This window comes from Crinia signifera, chromosome 5 (genome assembly GCF_055691185.1).
Source record: "Crinia signifera chromosome 5, ASM5569118v1, whole genome shotgun sequence".
Taxonomy (NCBI): Eukaryota; Metazoa; Chordata; class Amphibia; order Anura; family Myobatrachidae; genus Crinia; species Crinia signifera.
In genome coordinates, this window is record NC_139221.1 from 132060577 (window position 1) to 132081231 (window position 20655).

General features: G+C 45.3%; 1 protein-coding gene across 2 annotated transcripts in view; it reads left to right on the forward strand.

Moving 5' to 3' along the window:
* Positions 1–20655, forward strand: part of PIGN (phosphatidylinositol glycan anchor biosynthesis class N) — a 369004-nt gene that overhangs the window by 224713 nt on the left and 123636 nt on the right. For both annotated transcript variants that reach the window (XM_083188060.1, XM_083188061.1), the window contains exon 20: positions 6392–6503. In XM_083188060.1, coding sequence (XP_083044186.1) covers positions 6392–6503 — 112 coding nt within the window. The remainder of the gene's footprint in view (positions 1–6391; positions 6504–20655) is intronic.

The following is a 20655-nucleotide window of genomic DNA, read 5'->3' on the forward strand; positions in this document are numbered from 1 at the left end:
ATTGAACAAAGGCAATAGAATTGCATGAAGTTGAAAAACAGAGATAGATGATGACTTAAAGTAGAGAGCATAATAAGCATACTGCGGAGTTGGTGCAGACATTTTTGCAGGTATTCAATGCTGTTTGCGAGTGGTGACAGCGAGCAGTGCTTCCTGCTCGCTGTCACCACTCACCCTGACAGCATTCAACACAGCCTCCGCATCCGCCAATTCCCCCTCGCTCCGTTTTTTGAGCGAGGGGGAATTGGCGGATGCGGCTCCAGAAGCAGCGAGACCCGCGGCTAAAAACTGCGAGTTTTCTGCAGCAGCCACGGGTCTCGCTGTTTTGGGTAATTCTCGCCGTCCTGTGACGGCGAGGATTTCCCCTGAACGTTGAATAGAGCGAGCGGCCGGCGCGGGGGTTAAACAGCGAGGATCGCTGGTTTCCAGCAATCCTCGCTGTTTAACCCCCTCGCCGGTCGCTCGCTGCGGCATTGAATACCCCCCAGTGGGTAATAACTTCTATGGGTTATATATTCCTACCATAAAAAGTACCAGGAGCGGCAGCCGTCTTGGGCGCACAACATCAAATTACTTTGGGAGGAATAGGTCAAGCCCAGAAGAGAGGTCCATGTGTTTTTCATCCTATCCATGGGCATACCAAATGAGGCAGCCATTTTAGGTGCACTAGGAAGGTTATGCTATAGGAAATAAGCCACACATGGACGACACAATGCACATATGGGAAATGAAATGAAGTGATGTGTGTAATAGTACGATAAACTCTGCATTAATAGATCCACAAGTAGTACATTCTCTGTGTACATTCTAGCACCCTGCAACTCCCAAAAACCCACACAGCCCCCCCCCCCCCCCATTTAGGGTGCCACTCTTCACCGCTGTGCCACATTTACAGTCCGGTCTGCACCTCAGTGCTGAGATACAGACCAAGTAGTGCCAGATGCACAAAGGCAGAGAGCAAAACCACACACAGGACAGAGGAACAGCATAGGCCCCAAAACATGCAAAGTGCAAGAATGGACACTACATCCTGCACACAGAGGTAAATATCTGAGGTGCACTGCACTGGTTGTTGCTGGCAGGGTGTGCCATTAGTGAAGGTACAGGATACAGGCTTTGCATACAGTAAGGGTGGAGGTACATGATAAATATCATGGTAAAGAAACAGTAAAAAAAAAGGGAATACATTTATTTATTTGTTAACAGTCTTATATAGCGCACACATATTCCGCAGAGCTTTACACAGAATATTTGAACATTAACATTAGTCCCTGCCCCAGTGGAGCTTACAGTCTATATTCCCTACCCACATGTACACACTCATTCATTCATTCATTCTAGGGATAACTTTGTAGGGAGCCAAATATCCTACCAGTACATTTTTGGAATGTGGTAGGAAACCAGATTACCCGGAGGAAACCCACGCAAGTACAGGGAGAATATACAAACTCCGCACAGTTAGGGCCATGTTGGGAATTGAACCCATGACCTCAGTGCTGTGAGGCAGGAATGCTAACCATTACACCATAGCTTTCATCAGCTCAGAGGCTGAGAAAGATGGCAATTTTTTTTTTGGGGGGGGGATTGTGCATTGTGTGGGTTTAAGTCCAAATTCAGTCCAAACTTCTAACTCCATGCTTCAGATGATATGCTTGAGATGCAGGCTTAGATGGCAGGCAAGACTTGTGCAGGCTTCCAAATATTTTCCATTTTAAAGGAAAGTTTGGGTTAGCTGCTACAGGAGGAGAGGATGGTGTTTGAGCACATTGCTTAACAAGCTAATTAATGGTGGGGGAAGTTGCAGGCTCCCAGTAACAAAACAGACTGTTCTTTAAATGGAAAGCATCAGATGTTAAAAAAGAGGTTTCATGTACCTGTAAAGAGGAGATGAGAGATGGTTTTAAAACTTCACTCCCATTCTAACTTCATGCTTCAGATGATATGCTTGAGATGCAGGCTTAGATGGCAGGCAAGACTTGAGCCTAGACAGAGCATGGAAGTCATGGGTTCAAATCCTGACATGGCCCTCACTATGAGGTTGTATATTCTCCCCGTCATTGCATGGGTTTCCTCTGGGTTTTCCCGTTTCCTCTCACAATCAGAAAATACAGGTAGATTATTTGGCTCCCCACACAAATGAACCCTAATGGGTGTGTGCATGTGTTCAGGGCAGAATAGATTGGCCAAGTGGTTCTCATCTTTCATCAAATTCTAAATAACACATGCATACAGTACATGTAAAACAGGGGCATGAATAGTTCGAGAAATAACTTCCCAAGTACAACTAAGATAAACAATAAATAAACAACAATTTAGTAAAATAATATAATATTATATTAATATATAAAAAAATGTTGGGTTATAGTATTTTATTTTGTTCTTATTCTTTGGTCTAATTTTGTATTTTTCTCTGTTGTCATCTTTTCCTTTTTTAATTTGCAAAATGTTACTAGATTCTTGGTACTTGTTTCCTATCTGGGCGCCCAGGTTTTCTACGTACGGCACCGTAATGAAATCGGATCGCATCGCATCGGATTCGGTACTCGATGATGTACGATGGCATACGATGCTATCCGATCCGATCCGATTTCATTTTAAATCGGATCGCATCGTATGCGGTGACGCGATCAACCAGATTTTTACATTGGAATCAATGTTAAATGGTCCCTGAGACCCGATTTTACATTGATTTCAATGTAATAACCCCGCAAACCCACAATTTGTATAGGAAACCCCCCCTGATGGTTTAAAATGCGCCTCCATTGTTAACGCCACCCCAGTATTGATGTCAACCCGAAGCGTGGCGAGCGGCGGCGGTACGCCTCCTCCGACTTTTTCATACCCCCACTATCCACGTCGGCGTGGAGTTGAGAATAGAATAGTGTGGCGAGCGCAGCGAGCCACCGAGCCGGAAGCGTGGCGAGCGCAGCGAGCCCCGCGAGGGGACGCAGATACCTGTGAAGCCCGCGAGGGGACACGGATACCTGTGAAGTATCCGCGTCCCCTCGCGGGGCTCGCTGCGCTCGCCACGCTTCGGGCTCGGTGGCTCGCTGCGCTCGCCACACTTTCTATTCTCAACTCCACGCCGACCTGGATAGTGGGGGTATGAAAAAGTCGGAGGACGCGTACCCCCGCCCCTCGCGGGGCTCGCTGCGCTCGCCACGCTTCGGGTTGACGTCAATACTGTGTTTCTGTGCAGATGTGACAAGGGGAGGGCTTTGAAGGGTAAATAAATACAGTAGTGTTACAGATGGGCCATCCTATGGGCCAACCATAAAAGCGGGAACGAAATCGGATCGCATCGCATCGTTCAATATCGTGTATGTGCATTTGTGGTATCCGATGCGATGCGATCCGATTTTTATACGGAGAATAGCATGGTGCGCAATTAACGTAGCGGGCGCCCAGATAGGAAACAAGTACCAGATTCTTTTCTTGATGATGTAGCATCGGATATACTTAAGCATTTATTCCCCAGTTATAGTGGAATTACTAACATCTTTCATGTATCTCTTACTTAAGGCCCACACACACTGGAGGATTTTGAGCTGAAAGACGCTCAAAACACCAAATTTGAGCTGCTTCCAGCTCAATGCCGCGCAGTGTGTGTGGCCCTGCAATAAGCAGTGATGCACGCTCCCGCATCATCGCCGGGATAGCCGCTCATCTGCCTGCATTACCAGCAGATGAGCAGCTTTGTGGATGGCTTTCTATAGAACTGTGTGCAAAATTACACTTTTTTACTTGGCATTATAAATTAGGAAATTATTGACCAAGATTGACTGGCGCTCTTACAAGCTTGTCCTGTAAGAGGTAGCCTCACGACTCACAAATAGTAATCCTTCAACACTCAGTATAGGAAAACCAACTGTGGGGGAACTCTTAGGGGACCCGTGGCTGAAGGACTGCCTGTCCCTCTGGGCATTAGGAGGCTATGCAGAGTTACCAATATATGAATATAAAAAGAAATATACAAATATACCGTTATACTGTAGCTTACATCGCTGATGTTATTAATAAAGCTGCTGTCCACATCTCTGGATATTACCCAATTCACATTCCTAGCAATACTGGGCAATTTTCACAGCATCACCTCATTTGTGTTCTACAATCCTTAGAAGCACACAAGTTCATCTCTAGTGATGTGTGATGTTTCTATTACTCCGTAACACCACTGCCTCCTATTATATGCCTATCATGTAATACACAGCTGTCCCTTTGCCCTTTCCATATTTGCCAAATTGTCTTCAATCAGACAATCAGCTCATATCATCACTTTCTCATTTCATTAATCTGCTGATCTACTGGTTATATTCAAGACTGTTATTAGGGTAGAAAATCAGCAAAAAGATTGAATAATACAAAAAAAAAAAAAAGACAACATTAAAATGACAGTTTTTTTTATGTTTATGCTGTGAATTGACTTTAATAGTGAGGCCAAGCTTAATTATTTCAGAACCTCTATTGGGTATGACTAAAAGGGAGTGAGGTTTTCTTACTGGGAATCCAGTGTTACATCAGTGTGCAACATGGGCAGATTGGGAACAAGTGAATATTTATTTATTATTTATTAACAGTTTCTTATATAGCGCATACATATTCCGCAGCGCTTTACAGACTATATTTTGAACATTGTCACAACCATGATTTTCGCAGTTGGCGAGGCTTATTGTATAAGGCTTTTAATACCAGTCTTTGACTGAGGTAATAAAAAAAAATGCATTAAGTTTGTATATTTAATGTTTATGTTTTCTGGTTTCGGAGTGCATTTTTTAAAATCCGAATACAACTTTTTCTCACTCTCAGGTTTAGCCAAGACCTGGAATGTTGAATTCATTTCTGCTATAAGAATTAGATATGTGATGTATACTATTTTCTCCTCTAGGGTGTTTTCTCTGTGATAGGTTGTTTATTTGTAACATGAAATGGAGGTTTGTTACAGTTCTATCATTACAGTATTCTCTGATGAAAGATTTAAGTTTCTACTCCAATGGATTTTGAACTTTCCCTATGTTACAGGGTTAAATGCTTTAAGTCATCACTGCTATTGTACCAGAAGTTTAACATTTCTATTGCCACAAGTAAATAAATAAAAGTTGACAATTCCTAATTGACATTGTCCACGTATGTCAGTGGTGATAAAATTGTCCAATTGTGATGTATGAATAAAAGGGAGAATGTACAACTAAAATATAGTTTACTAGTAAATCTACAATGTACATTTAGCTATATATATATATATATATATATATATATATATATATATATATATATATATAATCCAGTCGTTTGTTTCCAATGCAAAAGATTTTATCAAAAGTGGATGTCACCAAATGTATACATTTTCGGGGTCAGCGCCCCTTCCTCAGGGTACAATCCACAATAAAAAGAGCAGCAGTGTAACAAACTCCCCCCCCCCCCCCCCATTAACCTGTGTTAAGTACCTTAGGATGCCTTCATACCTCCTCCTCCCCAATTCAGCGCCGGGACCTCCGTCACAGGAAACCAAAGCCCTGAACTTCTGGAAGAAGCGGTATCCCATTCAGGCAACTACCGCGCATGCGCTCACCTCCGGAGTGTCATGCATGTGTTTCAGCTGAGTACTTCCGCGTTCCACCGGAATGTACAGTTTTCTAATGCTTTACTTCAGCATTGCTGTCCGGCAACTCCTTAGCTGGAGGGGGGAGAGAGAGGCACCTAAGGGACATACAAAAATAGAGAATGACATAAAGAATATAAAGAATACCATAACAACTACATCAAGGGCACAAAACATACAGTTATAAATATTATTCATAGAACAAGGACGCAAACCATACATTTAAACATATGCCCTGAGTACTACCAATACTGTATAGGAAATAAGCTAGACAAGGCTGTTCCAGTTAAGCTTTTCATTAAGCCCAATTGTTTTAAGTCTTAAAATCTATTGGGACTCCCTAAGCACCATATATATATATTTTAAAAAACAAAACGTAATTTTAAGCAGTGTACACATGGTGCGATTTTGACTATCGATTTTAACTGTATAGTAAAATTTGCATAGCAAATTTGTCAAAATCACAGTGTGTTCAGCCGCATGCGATCCTGATGCATGTCCCACGGCATCGGTATCATATGGCTTAATAGACTGTGCAAGTGTATAGCTTGACTATGTCACCTGTTGATTAAATTTAGTTTAGGGCCAAATGGCAAGATAGTGTAAATCTATAAAATATATCAAATCTTTAGTGAAGTTAGCTAAAATCAGATAGTCAAAATCAGCCATTAGCCTGAATCTCACAGTGTGTACGCACCATGTGACTTTGTTTACTTTGAGTTGAATGTTTATATTTTATGGTTGTATTTCTGTAATGTGGTAATTAATAAGTTACTTTTCCTATTTATACAGCACATGCGCAGGACTTGTTGCAGTTCTTATTTCCTTGGCCTCTTTCGTATCACTTTGGAAATACAAAGATAGAGTTATGGAAGAGAAAGATTTTGGTGTACACGTCTGGCAGGTCAGTATTAGTGTACACAATCTGGTCCACAATTGCCCACATCCCAGAGAGACTAAGTCAGGGTTACTGCACATGCTGCACTGCAGGTGTTGTGGACGTCCCAGATCCGCCACAGGTTTGCTATTAGGGAATGCTGCTGGGATGTGTAGTTTCACAGCAGCTGGAGAGTTCTATTTTCAATACCCCTGGACTAAGGGGTCTATTTATATAATGTAAATAAGCCTAATAATCTTATTTTTGCTTCTCTCAAATACATTGATTTCATACTGTAGATCTTTCCAGTCAGAGGCGTAACTAATATTGTGGCGCCCCCCCCCGCCAAAAAATTACCTTATTCCTCCGCATGCCGCCGCCGGCCCCGCATTCAGTCCGGCACCGCAGATAGCCTCCGGGCTCCGTCTCCTGCAGTAATGAAAAATGACACGACAAAATGGCTGACCCCGTACAGCAGACAGTTTTTTTAGGGATGTTAGAGGAGGCGGCGGCGGCCTCCTCTAGCATCCTTAAAAACGGTCTGCTGCCCGGAGGCTATCTGCGGTGCCGGACTGAATGCGGTGGCGGCGGCATGCGGAGGGGTAAGGGGGGTCTGACCAGAGTGCCCGGGCACCGGGGGGGCCCCGCTGGCGCTTGCTCCCCCAAGCAGCCGCGGTGGCTGCCTTACGGTAGCTACGCCTCTGTTTCCAGTGTTAACCTCCTGTACTTTATGCCTCTTTCTGCTATACCCATTAACCTGTTGTAATTTTAACAATGCTTTTAGTTGCTAGCTAAAGCCATTAAAGGCTGCCTCAAGGCATACAAGGCAACAGGGGGAACCAGGGAAGCAGGAGAGGCTTTGCTGGATCCGTTTTTGATCATATCTCTATGCCCATGCATGGACATTAAGGGGTCATGGGCACATATATCACTTTAAACCTTCCCTGACTGCTGAGAAGGCTTGTACTTGGGAGCAGGTTTATCTCTGGGGTTCCCATATGAATTCCAGCAACTACTGTACATTCTGCATCATGGTGAAATGCGGCACATCACAATAGGCCTTATTCAGGCCTGATTGCTTATCTGCAAATGTGCAGATGACTGTGAGCATTCAGTAGCCCCCAAACAGAAAGAAAACCCACCCTGTGTTAAATTTGCGAGTGAATTGCTAAAATATCGCTATCCGGTATCCTGTCGCACATCCATGAGCAATTCATGAATCAGCAAATGATTTGTGCAAATGTGAGTAATTCTGACCCTTCCACAACTCCGTGACAGAAACAGGCTGATCGAGTCCGGCGTTGAAATCACAGAGTCTCCCTTAAAACACCTGGGCACGCCTGCATTTTTTCTGACATTACAGACACTGGGCAGTATTCAATGAGAAAAATGATGACGTGCCGGCTCGAGTATTCAACGAGTCAGGGGCTCGCTGCCCCTGACTGGCGAATTTTAACTCCTGCGGCGGATGCCGCAGTGAGCCTGAGGACAGCAGCAGGCAGGGAGATGGAAGTCTCCCTGCCTGCCCCAGAAGTTTGTGGGGGGGGGGGTGGGCTCCCTGGGTGCCAGGCAGCACAGGCTGCCCCCCAGGAGAGCCAGCAGGGAAGCAGATATTCACTGCACCCGATCGTGCATATGTAATGATCGGGTGCAGTGAATACATGAATATCTTTTTTTTTGTATAATCATTTTTTATTGATTTTCAAAGGGAGAAACACACATAGGGAAGAAAGGGTTGATATAAGAGGACAGTCAACAAATCTCGACGCAGCGAGATATACACATCATTTCTTCAAACAATGTTTCAGTGGCTAACATCATTTCCCAAAACAATATTACATGGCACTTAAGATGTGTCGCACTGAGTAGAGTACGTCTCTACTATCCCTTTCAATCCCTAGTGTAAAATCTATAAAATTACTATTAATCAGCAAAAAATCGAATGGGGGGGGGGGGGATTAACAAGGGAGGGGAGGGGGGGGGGGGAGGTTGACCTTTCTCTCTCGTGTGGGCATAAGTGCAGTTTAAGATGGTGTTATCCAGAATCAGACCAGGCGTTTTATTCACAAGGAGATTGCCTTGTACTCCTGGGAGGTTTTATACTCCATCCAGGGGAGCCATGTGGCTGCGAATTCAATGTGCTTATCCACTGATGACATCATAACATCCTCCATAGACATATAGTGATCAATTTTGGTAAACCAAGATTTACGTGTGGGTGGGATTGTTGATTTCCATAGGACGGGGACACTAGCCCTCGCCGCGTTGCTGAGGTGCCTGATCAATGAGGTTTTATAGGAGGTGAGAGGTGTGGGAGATAGGTTTAACAACCAAAAAGCAGGAGTCATTGGGACAGGGTTGCGAAGAATGGTTTGTGAAGTCTTGATGACCTCTGTCCAGAAGGGGGTAATTAATGGGCATTCCCACCATATATGCATGAGGGAGCCGGTGGAACTCTTACACCTCCAGCAAGTTGCAGGGATGCTTGAGTTCATGGTGTGTAAAATGGAGGGGTGTCTGTACCATCGCATAATCAGTTTATATTGTGTTTCTCTAGTTTGTATACAAATAGAGCTGGTATGGGCTTTCATAAAAATGGATTCCCATTCCTTATCAGAAATATTTAGGTTGAGATCTCTCTCCCAAGCCCGCGTGAAAGTGGAGGAAGTGTCATTGTTTAGGTCTTGTAAGAGTTTATATAATAGCGAGATAGTGTGAACAGGTTCAGATGTGGATATGCATAGTCTTTCAAACGCGGTCAGTTCACGGGATGATGGACGAGATCTAGAGCCTGTTTGTATAAAATGCCTAACCTGTAAGAATTTCCAGAAGTCTCTTGATGGGATTTCCCATTTTACTTGTAGTTCAGAGAAGGAACACATACTGGAGCCTAGCATCATCTGGCCCACCCTAAAGAGTCCTTCTATGGCCCATTTTGAGAAATCTGGGATATTCAAACCGGGCTGGAAGTCTGGATTATTTAAGAATGAAGTTAATGGGCCAAATTTGGAAGAAATGAGTGAGTTTTGTCGTAGTGATTTCCATGTTTTTAATGTGGGGGGAATGGTTGGGTGGGATGCTGGCGGAGTGGGGAGAGCGGGTAACCAGGGAAATATTTCGGGGTATAAGCCCATGCATACTCCTTCCAGTTCCACCCATTGCTTACTTCTACGATTCCTGGTCCAGTCCAGGATTCTGTTTAGAAGAATGGCGTGGTAGTAGTTCCTAAAGTCTGGAAGGCGGAACCCCCCCCTTTCAGTGCTTCTAGTCAGAATCTCACGTTTAATTCTGGGCTTTTTTCGCTGCCAGATAAATTGTTGGGTCAGGGTCCGAATAGATTGAAACCATTCCTCTGGGATTTGAATTGGTAAGGTTTGGAGTATGTAGAGTAGCTTGGGCAGGGAGTTCATTTTAATTACATTTATTCTCCCCAACCAGGACAGTTGTTTGTTGTGCCATCTGCTATAGTCTGCACGGAGAGATTTTATGAGGGGTTGATAATTTAAGGTGTATAGTCGGGTTAGGTCGCTAGGTAGGTTGATCCCTAAATATGTGATGTGGGAGGATTGCCATGTAAATGGGAATGAGCCCTTAAGCTGGGGGACCAAAGTGGGGGGTACTGAGATGTTAAGAATACTGGATTTGGTCATATTGACTTTAAAATTGGAAAGAGAGCTAAAGCGGTCTAGCTCTTGTATGAAATGGGGAAGTGACGTTGCTGGGTGGGTGACTATTGCTAGGAGGTCGTCGGCGAATAGTGCTAACTTGTAGTTGGCTTCTCCGATTTGTATACCCGAAATGTTTGCATTGGCTCTTATCGTCCTGGCTAGTGCTTCCATGCATAATACAAAAATTAGTGGCGAGAGGGGACAACCCTGCCTTGTTCCGTTGCTAATAGGAAAGGGATCAGACAGGTAGCCGTTTGTCCTCACTCTTGCTGTGGGCATGTGGTAGAGGGCTAGAATTCTATGGAGGGCCAGTGTACCCAATCCAATGTGCTCCAGCACAGACCGCATAAATCCCCAGCAGACCCTGTCGAATGCCTTTTCAGCATCAGTAGAGACGAGAATGGTGGGGATTTTATGACAGGAGGCTAGGTGAATCAGATTCAGAATTTTGGTAGTGTTGTCCTTTGCCTCACGGCCGGGGACAAATCCCACCTGATCATTCTGGATCAGAGCGGGGAGAAATTTATTCAACCTATTTGCCATTAATTTCGCAAAGAGTTTGATGTCGACATTCAAAAGGGAGATGGGTCTATAGCTGGAGCACACGGAGGGGTCTTTTCCTGGTTTCGGAATCACTGTTAGTGTGCCTCTAGGGATTGTTTAGAAAAGTGCGAGTCTGCCGAGATGGTATTGAAGGCCTGCAATAGTCTTGGGGTAAGTATTTCTTTAAATGCCTTGTAGTAAGTTGCTGTGAAACCATCTGGGCCGGGGCTTTTGCCCGAGGGCAAGGAGGATATAGCTGATTCTAGTTCTATCTGGGAAAATAGTTTTTCTAGTAGGTCTCTGTCAGGAGAGGATAGAGAGGGGAAGGCCGCTGAGGTCAAGTATTCCTTTGCTAGTAGAGTTTTATGTAAGTGTTCTATTGATGTGGGGGTTTCCTGAAGGTTGTAAAGTGAGGAGTAGTAGTTTCGGAAGCATGATGCAATTTCCGGGGTTTTATAGCAAAGAATATCTGCATCTTTTTTTATCTTGTTGATAAAGGAAGCGGCTCTTTGGGTTCTAAGGGCTTGCGCTAATAGGCGACCTGGTTTATTGCCCCATTGGTAGTACTTACTCTTACACTTTCGCAGTTCTAGTTTGGTGCGTTCGGCTAAGAGCTTATTCAGGTTGTGACGAGATTCAACCAGTTCTGCGAGTAGAGATGGTGAGGAGCCAGATTTGTGCATAGTTTCAAGCCTGTGGATGTTAGCTAATAATGCAGATATTCTCGCGTTTTTTTGCTTTTTCATGTATGTGCTCAATTGTATCATTTTGCCTCTGATGACGCATTTATGCGCTTCCCATAGGGTAATCGCAGATATGTCAGGGGTGTCGTTTAACTTGAAGTATTCTGCTAGTGTTTTAATTAGCTCTGCTTTGCAATAAGTGTCCTGTAGTAGTAGTTCATTGAGCCTCCATGTCCATTGGCCAGGGGTCTGTTGGTATGTCGCTAAGGTTATTGAGATCGGGGCATGGTCCGACCAAGTGATGGGGCCTATTGTTGCGTCTAGAAGTAGTGGGAGGTGTTTGTGACTTAGGAATAGGTAATCTAGTCTGGAGTAGGTCTGATGGGGATGGGAGTAGAACGAGTAGTCTCTGCCTGAGGGGTTAAGAATCCTCCAGGAGTCGGCAAGTTGGAGGTCATGGAAAATTTTGTGTACTTTTTGGTATTTGCGGGTCAGGAATCTGCTGGTGCCTGTAGATGTATCTATGGTTGGGTCTAGGGTCCAATTGAGATCTCCTCCCAAAATTATCGTGCCTTCAAAAAGGGAGTCTAAGTGTGTGCCAGGTGTGAGAGGAAGAATGAGTGTTGGTCTTGGTTGGGGGCATATATTACCACGAAAGTGTAGGGTTGGGTAGATATTTTACATTTAATAAGGAGTATTCTTCCGGGGACCGGTTTCAGTATGGACACATCGGTCAACTGGAGATGCTTAGAGAACAAGATTGCCACCCCCTTAGATTTACTATCAGGTGTATTGCAATAGTAAGCGGTGGGGAAGCGATAGTTGGAGAGGGATGGGTTTTTAGCGGATAATCTAAAGTGTGTTTCTTGGATCATAGCTACATCCGCTCTCTCCGCCCATAGGGTCCTGTGCAAGCTACTCCTTTTCTCTGGGGTGTTAAGGCCTTTCGCATTGATGGAAAGGATCTTCAATTTACCTGGTGTGGTCATGTATGATGAGGAGGGATACAGTCTGCAATGTGTTTTGAAAGGTCGGGGATGGGGGTTGTAAAGGTGGGGAAGGGAGAACATGGAAAAAGAAGGTACAGTTAAACATACTAAATAACAACATTAATATTAGAAAAAGAAAAATCCCGCTATGAGGCGACTGGCGGTAAAAGGCCACCAGCGTCTCAAAAGGCAGTGGAGCCTAAGGCGGGTATGGGGTGGGGGGAGTCACCGCTAACAAGTGTTAAGTAATCTCCCCTTAGGAAGATATTACTGAAAAAAAAAGTGTATCAAGTCTAGATAGCTTATCTATAAGAACTTCCTGTGTAGAAATGCTTGAAATGGTGGTAGTGTAGGCCATCAAGGTTCTCTCCCATTTAGCCTAAACATAGAGCATAAGTATCTAACCTTACCCGAAAAATTAACTCGGAGTCAACCTGTGAAACTTTCGTTACCTGGGTCCCATAGGTAAGTACCCACAATGGAACCAGAAGGGTAGTCTGGGCCAACTCCGTACAAACATTTACCTTAAAAGTAACTACCCGCTACAATAACTCTGCTAGTGAGTATTGATAGTGGTATGAGATAAGGCTGCTTAAACTATTTTCTGCCAAACAAAAACATAGGCATAAACAATCCACTTAAGGTGGAACCAAGGTAATTTTGTAACCAAACATTATAGTCACCAGTTCTGGGTCTGATCCCAAAGTAGGGGAGAGTCTTGTTATAGGTCGACTTGTAGGTCTTCAGGTGGGGCTTGTATTGGGGGGTGTTGGGATTTGGCCTTGTTTCTTTTTGGCGTATCGGGCTTCTTGCCAAGGAGGACCGTGTCCTTGCTGTTGGAGTGGCGGGAGATCCGGGTGATTAAACTCCCAGTTGGGTATGTCTACGACTGGTAGGCCCAAAGCTGTGCAGAACGTCGGGATATCGGAATAGGAGTTTAGGGTATGCTGTCTCCCAGCGGAAGTGACTTGGAGGCTGAAGGGAAAGCCCCATTTGTACTTCAGTTGTCTCTTGCGGAGTTCGGAGGTGATTGGTCTCAATGCCTTCCGTTGCTGAAGTGTGTGCCAGGACAGATCTTGGTAGATTTGTACATTAGAACCATTGAAGTCTATTCCATCCAGCTGGCGTATCTTGCGTACAATACTTTCTTTTTGTGAGTAGTAATGTAGACGGCAAATCACATCGCGTGGGCGGTCAGACGGCGATCCTCTGGGTCTTAATGCCCTGTGTGCTCTATCTAGGGGTATCGATTCTGAGGGGTCATTCCCAAGGATCTCGTTGAAGATCTTGGTGAGAGCGTCTGGTAGGCTTTCCTGGGTGACCTCCTCGGGTAGGCCTCGGAGCCGGAGATTATTTCTTCTCCCTCTGTTGTCAAGATCTACTAAATGCATTTGTAAAGAGCGGATCTCTGCAGATTGGGCAGCTAGAGTCTCTGTAAGGGAGTTGCAAAATGTGTAAGTTTCTTCTTGGCTTTTTTCCAGAGAGGTTGTACGCTGGGAGAGTTGAGACAGGTCTTGCCGAACTGTGGCTAATTCTTGGCGGACCGTGTCTTGGATATCTTGCTTTGTTGGGAGAGTTTTCATGTATGACAGGGTATTTCTAATTTCTGCTAGCTCCGTTGCCAGCAATGAGGCTTGGAAGTCTGACGGGGCAGTGGATGAGGTGTGAACTGGAGAGTCCTCTGCTTGTGTAGAGAGAGTGGATTGTAGAAACGGTCTCATATCAGTTTGAGACATGTTTTCTTTGGGAAGAGGCGTATTACCTTTTTGAAGAGCCTTTTTTCCTTTGACCATAATTAGCTCAGAAGCTTCGGGTAGAAACAGTAGGCGGAGGGATCTTGAGATTGGGAGGACTGTCTAAGCTACACTCATGTTAGTGTGGCTTAACTCATCGGGCGGTGACTCCCGGGGGCCTGGCTTTATAGAGACATCCTTACTTAGGACACATCATTTTTTGGGGGTCCTTGACCACTCCCCTTCTCCAACTGCGCTATACGCCGCTGTTGGTCAGTGACGAGAGGTCAGCTTACATTGCGTACTCATGCAGGGGTGTTAAGTTGTGAGGTGTCTTCCTTTTCACAAGCTGGCCCTGTTAGAGCAGTGATTGTAGTTTGTCGTTGCAAGCACCAGAGGGCAGTCTTGGCTTATAAGTAAGAGGTGAGGTCACAAGAGTCTATGGAGAGTATCTCCTAGATTTGCTTCCTTTCTGTTGTATAATAAGTATAGGCAAGAAGGTGAGGGTTATCAACCAGTGGTTATCTGTGTTCTGTGCCTGGGATTTTGATGGTAGGGTTTAAGAGGTGTTGCCGGTGGGGTCTGGGGGAAGCTCTGTGGGGCTGTGAGGTAGGGCGTCCGTGGGGATGTATCTCTAAGATGGTTGCCGTGTGGCAGTGGCGTCGTCTCTTTCCTCTGCCGCCCTGTGGTGTCTGGCTTGGGTCCCCCTCGCTCCCCTGCTGTGTGTGCCCGGTCTCAGTGCGAAGGGAACGCAGCCTGGGCTGTAAGGGTGAGCTCCCTAATTTTGCTCTCTGTTAGGGATGCCTCACCCAAGATGGCGGAGGGTGTTTAATGGTGGCTGAGTCTCGTTCAGTGTAACGCCTGGTAACTTTCTGGGGGTTGCCTGATGTTGTTACTCACATTTATTTTGCGTCCAAACTGCCCGGGTCCGGCCCTGGGGAGTCCAGTGGCAGCCGGGTGGTCCGACCTCCCGCTCCGGCGTCGGCTCCGGCCTAGCGTGGAGCGCTGATTTGCGGCTGGAGAGCTGAGCGGCAGAACTATGCAGGGGGGTCTGTGCCTCTGCCCGGGCTTCCGGATGACAAGCGGCGGCGGCGGGGAGCCTTTCCAGCGCCTCCGGACACGTCCGTCCGATCGCTTCGCAGCGCTTCCGGGCAAAATCGAGGTCCCGGCTCCGGCCGGGTGACCAGGCCGCAACCTGCGAAAGCGCTTAAAAGCGCTTTCCGGCTCCGCAGCGGGGGCCAACAACGACCGGAGCGGATGGGGGGTGAAGGGGGAGAGGTGTGGGTAGGAAGGAATGAGGCTGGAGAGGGAAAAGACGGTGTTTTGGAGGTTAGTAGCGGGAGCTATGGGTAGATGCGTCTGCTCCGACAGGCTGCCAGGCCACGCCCCCCGAATACATGAATATCTAATGAGTGGCTCGGCTCCGGCCCCCTGTTGGCTGCTCGTGTAAAAAAAAAAATATATTTTTTTAAATTAAATATATATTCATGTGCTTACAGCACATGAATAAAAATAGCATGCCCCTCCTCAGAATAAAATTCATGATTTTTTTTACACCAAATGTAAAAAACAAAACACTTTATTTTAAAAGTTCACATTCCACTTCACCATAAAAAGATAGCGATTCTTACTCGGTGAATCATGGCGATAAAAACCTTGAAATGTATTCGCCATCTGGTCATTGAATAGGGTGATTCACCGTTTTAGTCAAAAAATCGCCGTACAGCACGAAAATAGCACAAAATTGCCAGAAAACATGGCGAATTAGGCTCATTGAATACGGCCCACTGACTTTCACTCAAATTGTGAGGAGATTGTGGTTAGATCCTTTGCTATTTTTGTCGGTTTTTGGGCTCATGCATGTGTGCTACGATCCCATGTGCAGTTATTGGTTAATTGAACGGATTGCCACTTTGCACGACAGCAATCAACTCATAAGCAGGCCCAATATTTATCACTGCAGTCAAACTGATGATAAATTCACTCTTAGGCTTCCTCTATTGTTGTCTATTGCAGGCTACATTGTAATTGTATATTACACTAGATTAAGAGACCTTGATTTTCCTCAAGGTATGGGGACAGTGGGTATGTTATGTGTAGATGTAATTGATAGTGAGGCTCTGCAACTAAAGTGTAACTTTGAGGCAATACTGGAAAATTGAGAACAGTAGGTTTGTGGGGATATAATCCGTTTTATGGTAGTCCTTTTTTCTCAGGTATTATTGGAATAATTTGGCAATCTAGATGCTGTTTGGTGTTTATGACCCCAAATAGTTTGAAGCAGTTATATGTTTTATTTTCGATTATTTTGTTTAAGTATGCTCTTTTTCGGTTTCTGCGCTATTCTGTTCTCCTCTTTTATAACTCCTATTTAAGTTTACCTCAGGGGAGCAGGCCTCATGCTGTCAAGGAATGCAAATATGCAGCACAATATATCTTTCTGTATAGAATAATGTGTGTTTTCTGAGTACTACAAAACCTTTTTTATTCTACGTAACTCTGGGAGGCAATTGAGTCATCTGTCGCCAGGCTCCTGCTCCCAAGGGGGCATCTCTGTGAGTTTGAATCAGTTAATTGAAAGCCGTCAGTATTGCTTCTGTGGCTTACTCCCCCTCCTAGCATGACCATAGACCTGACACACTCTTTATTATAGTCATAAGTTTTGCTAGTGTCTCACCCTGTTAATATTGCTGCAGTGCATATACAAATTTTTGACTCCTTGAAATTTGGTTGTGTCTTGAACTATTGACAACCTATCATCCCTTTTGGGATACATTCTGTAAACTACAGTGAGTACTAAACTAAATCATACAGTATATATCATTTTTATTTATCAAAGTTTGGGCACCTGAGGTCGGTATAGCTTTATAGCTGCTCTCGGCTTTGCGCCTCTGTAGTGGGTAGTAGTGACAAACCAGACTTATTGTGTAAAATCCATTTTATTATTGTGAGTTCCTGTTATCTCCTTAGTAATAATTAGGTTGCTTTTACAGTCTATGCTAGAAATGACAAATATATTTATTAGTTTGTTTTGCTAGTGGTAGCAACAGGATTGTAGTAGTAGGGCAGCATCAAATGAGACCGATTAATAGTCTTTTAAGACATGCAAGGTACATGCAAGTAAATGTCAGCACTGGGGTCTGTTGTGTTCCTGGCTGTGACAGTGGTGGACCAGTGGAGGGCGCTAGGTACCAGAAGAATGGTGGTTTTCACCAGGGAACCCTGCAAGGGGCTTTGGGCTTAGCTGTGCCCAGCGAGCAGGTCGTGGCCCCCTGCCCTTGTCTTCTGGTACAAGCTGACTAATACAGAGGATACAGGATGTGAAGCAGGACTGGATATGCTGAGAGTCTTGAGATGACTTGAACTGTCAGCCTGGGAGCCAAAGGTTATTAGTAATACATAGGAAGTTGATGGCCTCAAAGCCAGAGATGACTGATGCTGGCCTGGTAGCCATTAGGACTTCTTGGCAGCCTGGGAGCCGGAGATAACTGTTGACGACCTGGGAGCCTGTAGGAGTTGTCGTCAGCCTGGAAGCCGGAGATAACTGTTGACGGTCTAGGAGCCGATAGGAGACGTCCCCGGTCTGGGAGCTAAAAGATGATTGTTGATGACCTGGGAGCCGGAGATAACTGTTGACTGCCTTGGAGCCGGTAGGACATGTCACCGGTCTGGGTGCTGGAGATAACTGTTGACGGAATGTGAGCCAGTAGGAGATGTTGATGGTCTGGGAGTCGGAGATAACTAGGATGTCGACCATCAGGACACTGATGGTAATCGTCTCTGTTGAAGCACAGCAGCTGGTGGTCGACCTAGGATGTTGCCCATCAGGAAACTGACACAAGAAATACCAGGAGATTGACCTGGAGCCAATATAGGTGACTAGCCTGGGAGCTAGCAGGGTTAGCTAGCCAGGACCAGCGGTGAACTCTGCTGGGATGGCTAGGCACACTCTACCGCAGGGATAGAATAAGCAGGAGTGACTGGCAGGTGAAGGGTTAGCTGGATCAGCAGCAGGACATAGGAGATGGTAATACTGGAAGCACTGGGTAGCCTGGAGCCTAGGAACTTGGGCCCTTATTCTGGTCGTTGCGGATATATCCGCGTGCGTTCGGCCCGCCGATGTTTTGTGTCTGCGCATGGGCAGAGGCGTCTCTGCGCATGTGCGAGCGGGGCGTACGGCCAAATCCTGCATGATATGTGAACACTCCGAACAGGGGGTGGAGAGGGGCGTGAAGGGCTATTTGGGCTCATTACCATATGCATAAGCCCCGCGTTTCATGGGCGTTCCCATGAAAACGCTGGGCGTACGTATGGTAATGCGGCCGTGACGCACGTGTAGGGGGCGGACATATGACATCGCCGGATGTCAGCTGCCCGCCCAGATCCCGGCTTTTGCACGGAAAAATGTCCGTGTGGTCTGAGGTTGCGGGAGCTGGTGGAGCACTCGGTCCTGCATTCGATGGTCTGCGACCATCGAATGATGGGGGAGGTTCCCTTAGATGGAGTAGGCGTATTCCGTGAAAAATACACGTGCGGTCCGTTCGGCCAGCTTCTTACCGCGTACGGACGGAGTTGGCGATCCGTATGGAAGGCGGGGTTTCGCACGCACGGTCCTGGCCGCATAATCGGATCCGGCCGCACCGATCAGAATAAGGGCCTTGGAGACAAGCTCGCAGGGAACAGAATGAGCAATTGTTCAGGGCAAGGAGGCTGGGCCAGAATCCTGACTTATATCCCCCTTGGCTGCAAGCAGCAGCTTCAATCAGAACGTGGAAGTACCTTGGTATTGGATACAAGGAATGGTTTCTCCTGTCGCAAACCGCGCTCACAACCTATTAATATGATATGGAGTAATATGATCTTTAATTCAGTCCAATTCCAGACGCAGGCTTTTTCTATTTCTTTCTTTCGCAATTTTTCTTATTTTCTCCAAGAGGGAGTATGAAAGAAGAAAGAAATGGAAGAGGATATATTATATGTTCTCACAGTCGTTTAAAGGGGGATAGCCACCACCGCTACACGGAAGTGGGTTGTAAATTCAAGAAGGGTGGCGTACCCTACTCACACCAAAAGGGGGTTGTGCTCCACACATAAAGGTATCTTTTATCCGTGATAGGGAAAACAGACTCCAATTCACAACACGACCTTCGCCCTTTCTGGTATATACAGGTTCACCCAGTGTATTTTCAAAATAAATAGCGAGGGGGACGTACCCCACTTACACAGCACAGTGTGTTGTAAATCCTATCTCGGTTTCTTTGTGGGAGTATCCTCCTCCCAGTATTGGTGTATTTCTTTCTCAATAAGTATATATAAGAGAAGAGAAAGCGTGCTTGAACATATAACAAATATTTTATTTTTCCAAAGATACAATAAAATGGGACAACAAAGGACCACAGCCCTTGCACAACAAAGATGAAAAAAGCACTTAACTTTGTTCAGGGGATCAGGTCCGGACTGATACCCCTGAATTGAGAAGTGAGGCAATGCAGTGGTGTAGGTCTCTTAGATATGTCCCAGACTCTCCATCAACGCGTTTCAACCGTACCAGGTCTTCCTCAGGATGTGAGAGTCTGGGTCTGCAGAAAGGGTATATATACACCCTTATACCCCTCCCCTTCCTGTGGGGGGGTTAATAATTAAAAACCGGAAGTAGTACAAACGCAATATAATGCGTTATAAAAAGGCCTTATAAAGGTAATAAGAATGGTATAATATTAGCCAATAATTCCCCCTGTGGGTCCTCTATATATTGATAGGACAGTAGGTGTTGTAGGAGTAGGGGGAACGGAGATAGCGCGGTGGAACGCATATCTACCCGGAAGTCCGGCCGTGACACGCATACTGACGTCAGCGGTCACGGACTTCCTGGTGTTCTCCTATCTCCGCCGCTCAACAAGCTGAGAGCGGCGGTGCCGGCTAAGTGATGACGCGTGTCCCGGAAGTCGCGCTGTGGAGCGCAATCCGGAAGTGCACTGTAAGGTGTACTCCGGATTATGGAACGCAAACAAAGCGTTCCAGACATACCCGGAAGCAGGGTCATTATTTTCCCATATAAATTATACAATATAAATGCGGGCCATGTATTTTCAGTAAAAGACCATAATAACCATTAAGGCAATCGTATAAAACATTCACTTATAGTGACAGTAATGTAAAAAACATAAATCTAATAAGACATATTTAAAATCCGGAATAATTATAATATAAAAATATGAATAAAATATGAAATTGAGAAAAGAGCATCTAAAGATAAACAGGAAAGGATTAATGAAAATATGGATAATGGATAGTAGAGCCAGGAAAAGGTGCATAAAGACTGAAGATGTGTTGGAGGGAGTGTTTATAAGAACCATTTTGTTTCGAAATCTAAATTCAATCCTTCTGGGTGCAGGGTTCCCAGATTGAAGATGGATCTCATTTCTGTTTTTGCTAGGGATTCTTCCAAGATATCCTTTCTCCAACTCCCCACTACCTTCCTAATTCCACAAAAAGATACCAATTGGTCTGTTTTACACTCATGATGTTCTTTGAAGTGGGCTGATACATTGTTCGACAAAGTT